This window comes from Epargyreus clarus, unplaced genomic scaffold, assembly GCF_041222505.1.
Source record: "Epargyreus clarus isolate Ecla_fem2 unplaced genomic scaffold, WU_Ecla_fem_2.2 ptg000034l, whole genome shotgun sequence".
Taxonomy (NCBI): domain Eukaryota; kingdom Metazoa; phylum Arthropoda; class Insecta; order Lepidoptera; family Hesperiidae; genus Epargyreus; species Epargyreus clarus.
This window is the reverse complement of record NW_027332239.1, coordinates 8046808-8059211: the sequence shown is the minus strand read 5'-3', so window position 1 is coordinate 8059211 and position 12404 is coordinate 8046808. Positions and strand designations below refer to the sequence as shown.

Here is a 12404-nt window from a genome sequence, read left to right as displayed (position 1 = left end):
CTTATTTAGGTACCTCTAATCCGCGAAATATATGAAGTCCACGATTAACATCAGAAATGTCTATTTTTGTAAGGTTCACACGTTGTCGATTACCTAACAGATGCTATCTCACGACATGTGAGGCCTAAACTTGTTGCGCACTACATACTACGACCACGAAATTCTTTCGTTATGACCGCCACACGAGCCGAGGTCACACATTTTATTGACACCTGACATTGTTCTAGCATTACGGAGCAATTACCTACTGAAATCGCCTTACTTTTAATTATGTCCGGTCAGTATAAATATAGCGGAGGGCGGCTAAAATTTATCAGTCGACCGTGCTCGGTTTGAAGTGATCTTGTTCGTCAGTAAAACACAGACCACGTTCGCAATGCAATCGCTGGTGGTGTTCTTCGCTCTTGCCGCCGTGGCATGCGGCTCCTACGTACCTCTGGCCCAGCCCGCGCACCACCCCGCGCTGGTGCTGGACCCCCACGGCCGCCCCCTGGACACCGCTGAGGTCATCAACGCGCGCGCCATCCACCTGCAGGCTAAGGCTCTGGACGCGCACCACGCTCCCCTCGTGCACGCCGCCGTCGCCCCCATCGCCCACTCCGTCGTCGCTGCCCCCGCCGTGTACGCCGCTCCCGCCGCCGTGTCCCACCAGTCCCGCGTGGATGTGCGTCACAGCCCCGCCGTCGTCGCTCACGCCGCTCCCGTCGTGGCCGCCCACTCCGTGGTCGCCGCTCCCCTGCTGGGACACTCCCTGGGACTTGCCGGTCATGGACTCGCCGCTCATGGACTCGCCGCTCACGGACTCGCCGGTCACGGACTCGCTGGCCACGGACACTGGCTGAAGAAGCGTTCCCTGGGACACCTTGCCTACAGCGCTCCCATCTACGCCGCCCCCGCTGCTGCCGTCTCCCACCAGTCCCGTGTGGATGTCGTGTCTAGCCCTGCTGTGGTGTCTCACGCCGTCGCCGCCCCCGTCTACGCTCACGCCGTAGCTGCCCCCGTGGTCGCTCACGTCGCCCCCGCCGCGGTGTCCCACCAGTCCCGCGTTGATGTGCGCCACAGCCCCGCTGTGATCGCTCACGCCGTCGCCCCCATCGCCCACGGTGTGGTCGCCGCTCCCCTCGCGCACGCTGGACTCCTCCACTCCGCTCCTCTTGCCCATGCCGGACATTTAGTTCATGGTTGGTAAAGAACGAAACTGGCGAACACCTAAGATTTTAAATAATGTAATTAAAGCAATTAAAAAAAATATTTATAAATAAAAAAAAATGTAAATACAACAACACACGAAATTTTATTCCGATTCCATAACTCATAGCATGTAAGCCCTTATTAAACGCCTTGTTGACCCATCAAATAATGCATTAGAATTACGATTAATATAAAATCATTTAAATCTGTACATAAAAAATGGATATCATCAAATACTTACGAGTAACTTAAATTGTTTCTTAATTTCTAACATAATCGTAATAATTTATTTATAAATAAAGGCAAACTATTGGAAACTTAGGAAGTAAGAACTTCCTAAAGCCCAAAATATTTGACATATTTCTATAGTATCCTGCATGTATGAGTATACCTTGCCTATTGTACAGAAAAAAATATTTCTAATATAATCATAATGAAGAAAAGTTTGTGTTAAGAGGTGATGATAGCCCAATTCTACCTACTAGATTTGACCGATCACTGCGGAGGTGCAAGGTTTGAATCCCTGACTAATGCCTATAATTTATCGATATTTTTTGGTTAGAAGTAATGAAAGGAAACATCACCAGGAACTTGACGAAAGAACAAGGTGTGTCAGATCTACTAGTCCCATTTGGCTCGCGAAGGGGACTACAGACTCCTCTTACTCTTAGCGTGGCAAAAATGACTAGTTGAACATATTTTTTAATTTAAATGTAGGAGACTAACATTCAAGAGGAGCTCCGTGCCCAGCTGTGGGACAATTATAGTTAACGACGAAAATAACGTACAGTCTAGATGGCAAGTGGCCACTGCCGCCCATAGAAATGTACTTCTAAAAGATGTTGAGGCATTTTGATTTTTTTTTTGTTGAGGAATTTTAACATCTACTCGCCTACAAGTTGACAAGGATTGAACTGCAGTTTATCCAATTCGCTTCCTATTTAAGGACCATTGTCCATCTATTGTCCTTATTTTTTGGAATTTCTGTTCACCGGGGCATAAAACTTATTTAATTTCGATAAAACTATATTTTTATTATCGTTAAGAAACACGTTTAATAAAACAAGTAACAAAAAACAAATTAATAATAATTGTCAAATTCTGAACTCATTTAATTACATGCTCTATACTCTTTTTTATTTACGTGGGGGAAACCTTCAAAAGGTTACCGGCACTTTATTCTGGTCCCAAAGCTACAGGAACAACGTGCTCTACTCCTAACAGTATTATTATTTCAATTTGTCTGTTCTATTATATTTAAGCTTTTATAGCAGGAGGGACTTATGATCAAGCACTCACAGTTGCAACGCCGTTACAATTACATTCCTATCCAAAAATAGTCGCCAGAATCAAGATAAGTATTGGCAACAAGACTTCGTCTATAGAATTTCTCAATAAACCGGACCTTACGTCACGACGGCTTGATTTAGTAAATGCTTAAACAAGTACGCCCTCTCAAAAGTAAGGTAAGGTAGTAAGTTGTGAGAATTACTAACTGTTAGTAGTTATTACTGTTCCTAGTCCGCATTTTAGTGTACCATGAATGTTTATATAGAATTCTTTGTGGTTCGACTGTGGAGGCACCACCACACCTATTACTGCCTAATAACATCAATATTTGGTGATTTCTACAGTACAGGCAAGCACGATGGAACTTCGTACCCACCGGTCTCCCATATGCCGCAGACGCGCCGCGTTTGCAATATTTCAATAGTAGGCAAAATATATTGCAATAGTAGGGATTATTCGGGTCTCGAAGGTACCTGCTACTCTTTGCCCGGGCAAATTCTCAAGGGAGTGAATACCCCGGATTTTTAATATTCTTTCATAATTGATATTTTTTCACTATTAAATAATATTGTAATATAATGAGACGACGTTAAAATTATAACAACCCCGCTGTTTAGCGGGGGGTACGGGCAGTAAAGGGTGTGGGAAAGGAAACATACTTACCCAAGACCTGCAGAAGTGTTCCGCAATTTCCGAAATGTGGAGCGATTAGTTTGATTTCTCAATTACATTTTAGTAGCTTGATTAAGGTTGGGAAAATGTAAATTGGAATATTTGGAATATATTAATAGCCTGAGCACGGCGCTATTTTTTGTTCAAATCATTTGCGAATGTTACTTATTTTATGAGATTTTTTTTCATAATTTCAATAACACCTTTACCATAGTTATGAACTAAGTATGAGTATCATCTCTGGTTGAGTCGTTAGAAATTGTTATATTCAATAACCGACGCATTGTCCTATTATTATAATAAATGCAATATACAGATAAATACAGTGCATGAATTAAGGTGCTTTAAAAAAAAACTAAAAAATATGTTGATAATATTACTTATATTTGTCTATTCATTTTAATATTCTTATTTAAAACGAAAACTACAATTTTCGTCGAATCACAGTTACGCTTTACCAGTGAGCAGCATGGGCCCAATGCGCAGCGGGGGCGGTCCACACGGCGGAGTGCGCGATGGGGGCAACGTGGCCAGAGGAGACCACGTCAACGCGGGACTGATGCGAGACAGCGGCGGGCAGGGCGTGAGCCACGACGGGAGCGGCCACGATGGGGGCAGCTACAGCGTGCGACACCACAGCGGGGCTGGAGATAACATCTACGCGGGACTGGTGGGAGACGGCAGCGGGGACAATGTGAGCAGCAGCCCAGGAGTGACCCAAGGAACGTTTGTACAGATGTCCGTGAGCGGGCGCCCAGATGGAATGAGCAGAGATAGCTGGGGCGGCGAGCACGGAGTGAGCGGAGATGGCTGGGGCGGCGATCACGGAGTGAGCGATGGGGGCAACGGCGTGGGCAACCACAGCGGGGCTGTGACGCACATCAACGCGGGACTGGTGAGACACCGCGGCGGGGGCGACGTGAGCGACCACAGGGGCGGCTACGGCGTGAGCGAGAACGGGGGCGGCGACGGCGTGAGACACCACAGCAGGGCTAGACACGACATCCACACGAGACTGGTGGGAGACGGCAGCAGCGGGGGCAGCGTAGATGGGGGCGCTGTAGGCTAGGTGTCCCAGGGAACGCTTCTTCAGCCAGTGTCCGTGGCCAGCGAGTCCGTGACCGGCGAGTCCATGTCCAGCAAGTCCCAGGGAGTGTCCCAGCAGGGGAGCGGCGACCACGGAGTGGGCGGCCACGACGGGAGCGGCGTGAGCGACGATGGCGGGGCTGTGATGCACATCCACGCGGGACTGGTGGGACACGGCGGCGGGAGCGGCGTACACGGCGGGGGCAGCGACGACGGAGTGGGCGATGGGGGCGACGGCGGCGTGCACGAGGGGAGCGTGGTGCGCGTCCAGAGCCTTAGCCTGCAGGTGGATGGCGCGCGCGTTGATGACCTCAGCGGTGTCCAGGGGGCGGCCGTGGGGGTCCAGCACCAGCGCGGGGTGGTGCGCGGGCTGGGCCAGAGGTACGTAGGAGCCGCATGCCACGGCGGCAAGAGCGAAGAACACCACCAGCGATTGCATTGCGAACGTGGTCTGTGTTATGATTCGACGAATTAAACGATCACTTCAAACCGTGTCGGTTGACTGATACAGTTAACCCGGCAATCGGTTCCTTTTATAGTTGCTAGACGCAGTCAAATTAATGAAGTATTATCTCATACAAGCTTAAAATTAACATTAGTGAAACAGCAATGTCAAGTGTCACATGAAAGTGATCGGCCTTGTTCCTTAGGTTGCTTTTACTCTGAGTGGGTATAACCTACTGTCTTAATGTAATGCATGTGGTAGCCCTTCGTTAATATTTAGCTATGATTTACGAGGTGATAAACCTGCAATGTGCTGAAATATACATATATCACCTTAGGATATAAGCTATTATGTTATTTGGACAGAATATAAATGATAAAAAACTATATGTTACAAATAAGATATTGAAAGAACAGATATATAAAAATAAGACAATTTAATTTGTGTACTAAAATAAAATGGATAGTACTTATGGAGATTAATCTAAAAAAACAAAACTCTCTCTTTGTCTGATCTCGTTTAGTTGATATGTTGCTATGGCCAGCATCTAAAATTAGATGAACTCAATAAAATTATATCATACTGGTACTATTGCACTGTCATTGAAGTTATATAGATAGTCCAAATCTTACATCTATCTGTTGATGCAAGTTACTAATATTCAATCTATCCAATGTTTTGCCGACCAAATATCGAAATTGTACCTATTTCATACTAGGCATTGTTTTTCAATCTTTGGTAGATAGACATTGGATAGATTGAATATTAGCGGGCGTAAGTGGAAGAGGTTAAAATTTTTGATCCAATCTTTAACCCATAAATGCTAACAAGCATTTATGAATTACAGATTGCGTCTAAATCTTTAATATTGTTATTATTAATTTTTAATATTGTTAATATTGTAGTATAATAAACAGTTTATATAATATATGTAACTTACATTTTAAGTGTTAACCAACTAGCTAGCTACATATTTGTGGATAGTGGGAGAGAGGTAAATCCTTCAAAATAAATAATAGGAGTTTAACTCGTAGGTCACTGTCATTACCCATTGGCAACAGTAATTGTACGCTTAAAGTATTAATTTTACTCGTACATGTATTCACTATTTACTGATGTAACTGCCTTTGCAATCCGATATGGTATCCACTTCGATATCTGCCATTGAACAACGACTAATTATAATTTTAATCAGGGAATCTATCTGATGTAAGATCCTCAAATTTCTAGTAATGATTTTAATCGAATGTCCTGGACAGATTTCTTCTTTAATTTAAGTAAATGTTTACTTTAAAATAACTATCAGTCATCATTTGCTGTTAATTATGATTATCAAAATCATTATTGAAAATTTGAGGATCTTTTATTGATAACACTAGAGTTAGTTTACCAAACGGAAGAAAAAGGAAATCGGTTGACAATCAAAAATGTTACAGATATTAAACATATTTATGAATAGATCATAAAGTTATATAAATTAACAAGTATATACATAAACATTTCATACTCATTAGAATTTCTATTTATTACTTGTTCTAGTGTCCTACTGAAGATCTGTACCTAGTCAAAGCAGAGGACGATTAATTGCTCACCCCAATCTTGGCCGAAGCTGGAGCCGAAGCCTAAGGTACAAAGACAAACTCCTGAGAAATTCAGTTTAAAATGGGCCAAAAGAGAATATTATGTCAAAATTGTGTAATATGAATTACAACATACGCGCGCAGACCCATAATGTTGTATGTGCCCTCTCACGTCACCATCTCTATCGCGATCTCACGCATTCGTTGAATTTCAACGGTTGCTATTATCTATGGCTTCGGCCAAAACTGACCCTTTTTGGCCAAAGTTAAGGTACAACTGAAATTATACGAAAGCTTTAATCGGACACTATATTACGGTAATAATGCAATTAAAAACATATTTATCTCGTCTTACTATTTCCTTGCCCTAGCTTCAAAACCCAAAAAAAATCGAGGATTTACATTCTAAGTATTAGAAGAAGGATTAATTCTTTAATAAGTAGTAATGTTACTACTATTGTAACTCGAAATGAATGAACTCGAATGTATTGAATTTCATTTTAAAATAGAAGTTGGTAAACAATATATTCTGAAGAGATATAGAGCGTAACTGATATTTGAGACGATGTCTTTTTTATTTATTATATGTATTAATACTTATATTACAAGTAAATAGTGAACGTCAATTATATTAATTTTTAACTGCGTTATAGCAGCGGCGACGCCAATCAGATACGTACATAATTATATTACACTTAAAAAACTTTACGATTGAAATGTAATGTTTACAACTAGAGTTGTATGAGCCATTTTATAACAGTGTTTGTAATGAGACATTCCGATGGAAAAGATAAGAATTAAAACAAAGTACTCTAGTTTATTTCCGTTCTAAATTAGCGATCTTATTTTACTCATTCTATGACATAGGTTAATGTTATCGTTATTTGATAAATATTTTATTCCATTTATCTCATTTCCAGGGCTTATACCTACAAGTTACATATCTACACTAATATTATAAAGAGGAAAACTTTGTTTGTCTGTTTGGTTGTAATGAATAGGCTCAAAAACTGCTGGATCGATTTTAAAAATTCTTTCACCATTCTTAAGCTACATTATCCACGAGTAACATAGGCTATATTTTATATAAAATATACTTGATAAATAGATTTTGAGGCGGTACAAAGTTTGTTGAGTCAGCTAGTTTTAAAATAAAATAGGCTTAAAACATTATGATACAGTTTTTATTACATATGTTTATTCATAAAAAGCTTGTATTTACATTAATTTAAATTAATATACAAAATTTACCAGGAAGTGGTGTAAACGGAGGGCGCCACATATGACTGAGCGTAGTGAGCGTTGACGACCGGTGAGACAACCTGCTCTGTGACGTAAGCAGGCGAGGACTTCACGTCGACGCGGGATTCGTGGGTCACTGCTGACGCTCCGGTGTATACAGCAGATGGAGCCGCGTATACTGACGCAACAGGTGACACTAGCTCAGATACTACAGCTGGAGACGACTTCACGTTTACTGTCGAGTAAACGGACGGCGCGGCGTAAACTGCAGGTGTTTCAACAACGTGCTGGGAAACTACAGCTGGAGATGACTTTACGTCTACACGTGACTGGTGAGACACAGCAGAGGCACCAGTGTAAACAGCGGCGGCGGGAGCGGCGTAAACAGTGGGTGATTCAACGACTGTTGGTGCCACGACGTGATGAGACACTACAGCTGGAGATGACTTGACATCCACTCGGGATTGATGAGATACGGCGGAGGCACCAGTGTACACAGCAGCAGCGGGGGCGGCATAAACAGTAGGTGATTCAACTACAGCGGGTGCGACCACTTGCTCGGTAACAACAGCTGGCGAAGATTTAACATCCACTCTTGATTGATGAGAAACTGCGGACGCACCGGTGTACACAGCTGAAGGAGCGGCATAAACAGCTGGTGTTTCTACAAAAGTAGGTGCTACCACTTCTTGAGTTACCACCGCGGGCGAAGATTTAACATCTACTCTTGATTGATGGGTAACAGCAGCACCACCTCCGTACACAGTACCAGTAGGAGCGTAGTACGATGACCGGGCGTCAACAACAGCAGGCACTGATTCGATTACAGCGGGAGCAGCTTCAACCACAGCTGGAGCAGCGACTACAGCTGGTGAAGCAGCAACCACGGCTGGCGACGTGCGTACATCTACTCTGGATTGATGAGACACAGAAGCAGGCACGGAGTAAACGCTGGCAACGGGTGACGAGTAAACAGTGTGATGTCCGACCACGGTCGGCTCGAAGTAATGTGGGGCAGCGACCGCCGCTGCGAAGAACGCACTCAACACCACCAGCGATCTCATCTTGAACGTGGTCTGTGTTAAGCCCGAAGATCACAAACCTAAACGGCTGACTGATGCTCAATTGATATTCGTCTCACTTATATATGACAATCATGTGCATAAATCTATTGATATTGTTATGGGCGTCGAAACATTAAAGTGGACCCCGCCGTCCTTGCGCACTACCGCCGAAATCGGATCCTTAAAGGTCGCTTTTTTACCTGCAAGTAGGTAATGAACATTTGACATTTATGATGATTAGTAGGCGACATCAATATCGATACACGCTAAAGATAAATTGAGTGCCAAAAACATAAATTTCGTCAATGGCACGACTACATCCGTGTAATTTGTAGCGATTAAACAACAAATTGGTGGTTATAACACTTGATAGGATATAGGTACATATTTTTTCTTGAAAACCAACTTATATACAACTTATAAAGATAGAAAACCTACTAATAGATACGAAAATAGCTTAGTTTAATTATACGCGAAACTTGTAAGTAATGATTTTAACACTTTTCTATAATGAAGTCTATAATTTGTGTATGTAATGTCTATAATTTGAAGGTGGTAGAACCCTTTGTGGTTCAACTCCGGCGGCACCACCGACACACCTATTTCTACCTAATAACAGCAGTGTTAGGCGCTGCTGTGTTCCGGTTAGAAGGGTGTGGTAAGGGAGACAGACTTTCCAAGGCGTTCCAGCTTAGTCCTCAGGGGTAGCGGCGCATCTGTGGCCGACCTCAGGTAGGAATATCTAATCCTATGGTTGATCCCTGGGGTTGATTACAGATGTCCATGGGCGGCAGTAGCCACTTACCATCAGGTGGACTGCATGCTCGTCTGCTACTCTTATATTAAAAAAAAAATGTACTTGCTAACAAGTGACTGAGTCAATATGGTTTATTGTGGTATGTATTAATGATGAACCCTTATTTATTCTATGAAGATAATAGAAACCTAAGTAAATCGACGGGAGAGGGACTTAGCCACACGCATCGCAGCCTTATAACAGATATAAAGTGTTGATTTGATGTGGACATTTTCTCCTTAGTCTTCATGTAAGTTGAATATTCTAAAAAAATATATATAAAATTCTGAAATTTTAAGTAAAATTTGAATAAAAGTATGTTCTAAATTTCCGAAGGAACTTGTTAAAATACACATGAAAAAATACATAGAACCGAACATAGAACCTCCGCTTTTTCAAAATCAGTAAAAGAGCTCTCTTTCGTCACTAAATCGATTTAAAAGAATGTGTATCTAAATAAAACATACTCATCATCATCATCAACAACCCATTAATGTCCCACTGCTGGGCGCGGGTCTCATCTCATAATGAAAAGGATTAGGCCATAGTCCACCGCGCTGGCCAAGTGCGAATTGGTAGACTTCACATACATTTGAAAATCTTTTTTTTTAAGATTTCTCAGGTATGCAGGTTTCCTCACGATGTTTTTTCCTTCACCAGCAAGTGATAATTCATTTCTAATACGCACATAACCTTGAAAATCAGAGGTGCGTGCCTGGGATTTGAACCTCGGACCTCTCGATCAAGAGGCCGACTTTCTTAACCACTAGGCTATCACTGCTTATTTATAAATAAAACATACTACCTGACTGCTAAAGATAAAATAAATAATAATCCTATAAATTTTATAACGATAGAGTAACATATGTGCTAAAGTTATCGAATGATAAAAAACTATCGATGTTAATACGAAGTGCCTACAGAGAAGCGAATTGCGTTACATTTTTAACTATTATCTTTAACATTTTCCAATTAAATACTAATGAAATATTAATAAATCAAGGCCAGCAAAAGTGAAACAGATATGCAAATTAATCCGTAGTCTTAAGTACTTAGGTATCCTGTTTGCGTATTTGAGTCATAAGCCAGCTGCTACTTGGAACTGCATTTTGGAAAATACAAGTGTGATTGTTGGTTATTTATTGAATATTATGATTATGAACCACTAGGGTATGATTTTGACGGTCCCTGTAGTTCCGGGACCAGAATAGGGCTACGGTATCTCCTGCCTGTCGTAAGAGGCGACTAAAAGGGGCTTCCGGGGTTGCGGGTCGTAAGAGTGGGAGCTCGAACCGCCCGGACAGCGACCCCGGGAAGGACGGCGGTATGTGTTGAGCGTCACGCTCACCTGGGAGGAGCCCGATGGGGCAACGCGCTAAGAGGACTCCGGTTGCGTTCCTCTGGAGATCCCGGAGTCCTCTACGCAGCGCAGAGGACGGCCACCGGGGGGGTTTTAGTGCAGTAAGAATCCCACATAAGTGGGAGCGGCACGGGGTATCTTTTGAAGGTTTCCCGCTCGTAACAAAAAAAAAAAGGGTATTATTTTGAAAATGATACCCTAGTGGTTAAGACTCGCCCTCTTGAGCGAAGGGATCCAAAGTTCAAATCCCAAGCAGGCACGCATGTTTCAGTTATGTGCGTATTAGAAATTACTTATCACTTGCTTAAGCGGTGAAGGAAAGCATTATGAAGAAACCTGTATACCAGAGAAATCTTTTTTCAAAGGTGTGTGTAATCCACCATTTCGCACTTGACCAGCATGGTGGACTATGCATAGCATAGATACGAAAAAGAAGAAGAAAGAAGAAAACTATTGACTATTAAATGAAAACCTTTGTATATATTTTCATAAAAATGAATTAAGGCTATATCTACTATATGATCTACTGTCTACATATACTACATTTAAACACATACTGGCTTACAATTTTAATTAATGACGGTTGTAAATAATAATATACTTCGTTTTAATAATCAATAATAACACCTTCACAGTTTGCCATTGTAAACATAAAATTAGTATTTAATTTAATTAATAACTATAAAAACGTAAGTAAATTAAAATATACAGGAAACACTAAACATTGTAAGTAATGCAAATGGAAACAACGCCATCTATGAGCACTTCATTGTACTAACAGGTATCGTATAAAACAGAATAGAACCTTTCGATTTTCGTACGTACCACACAAGTAGCGCTATCTGTGGTTACAGGTCTGAATTTCTATGTAGAGTCTTTCTTGAGCAAAGGTTCACTCTACATTACACAACTATTCTAGTTAGTATAACTTGTACTCTACTTAGTTTTTGCTGTAATTACAGATGCCGCTGAAATTTATTGTAGCGTTTCATGAAAAATTAATAAATAGTTATAATTAGGATTTTGTGTTATCTTTATTCATATGTACTTCAACGAAAACTCCGATTTAAATTTATACATTAAGATTCATACTTACAGTTCTGTTCTAAAGTAAATTTATGATTTTTTTCTTATATTTATTTCATTTACTGACTACACATTGAATATTGCTCTTGTTTCTAGATTAACATACTTTATTCATACATTTAACCTATTTATACTTTTTTTTTTTTTGTTTACGAGGGGGAAACCTTCAAAAGGTACCCGACGACGTGGGAGCGACGCCGGGTTATGTGGGATTTTTACCGCACTAAAACCCCCCCGGTGGTCGTCCTCAACGCTTGTTGGAGAACTCCGGGATCTCCGAGGGAACACAACCGGAGTCCTCCAAGCGCAATGCCCCGATCGGGCTCTACCCTGGGGGAGCACTTTTGGCTCCTCCCACACCATCTATACCTATACCATACATACCGTCGTCCTTCCCGGGGTTGCTTGCTGGACGGTCCGAGCTCCCACTCTTGCCACCCGCAACCCCGGAAGCCCCCTTTTAGTCGCCTCTTACGACAGGCAGGGGATACCGTAGCCCTATTCTATTCCCGAGACTACAGGGACAAACCTATTTATACCTAATAGATTTTGAACTTGTGGATGGAATGCAGTACTTTCATTTGAAGGTGGT

General features: G+C 42.0%; 2 protein-coding genes across 2 annotated transcripts; one reads left to right on the top strand and one right to left on the bottom strand.

The window, feature by feature from the left end:
- Positions 1 to 299: 299 nt before the first annotated feature.
- On the top strand, positions 300 to 1283 carry LOC140756275 (uncharacterized). The gene has a single exon (XM_073091758.1). It carries the CDS (start codon positions 377 to 379, stop codon positions 1187 to 1189), a length of 813 nt encoding a protein of 270 aa, XP_072947859.1. The 5' UTR covers positions 300 to 376; the 3' UTR covers positions 1190 to 1283.
- Positions 1284 to 3518: 2235 nt separating this feature from the next.
- On the bottom strand, positions 3519 to 8644 carry LOC140756167 (uncharacterized). Its single transcript, XM_073091604.1, has 2 exons — positions 7513 to 8644; positions 3519 to 4721 (listed from the first exon to the last, which is right to left on the bottom strand). Exons 1-2 carry the CDS (start codon positions 8568 to 8570, stop codon positions 3608 to 3610), a joined length of 2172 nt encoding a protein of 723 aa, XP_072947705.1. The 5' UTR covers positions 8571 to 8644; the 3' UTR covers positions 3519 to 3607.
- Between the last annotated feature and the right edge of the window lie 3760 nt (positions 8645 to 12404).

What these genes read in the sequence shown, in the direction of transcription:
- LOC140756275 (XM_073091758.1), top strand. Translation starts at nt 377, where the DNA reads ATGCAATCGCTGGTGGTGTTCTTCGCTCTTGCCGCCGTGGCATGCGGC.
- LOC140756167 (XM_073091604.1), bottom strand. Translation starts at nt 8,570, where the DNA reads ATGAGATCGCTGGTGGTGTTGAGTGCGTTCTTCGCAGCGGCGGTCGCT. An exon ending in GTTTACACCACTTCCTGGTA is followed by an intron (nt 4,722 to 7,512) that starts AATTTTGTATAT and finishes CACGGTTTGAAG; the next exon opens with TGATCGTTTAATTCGTCGAA.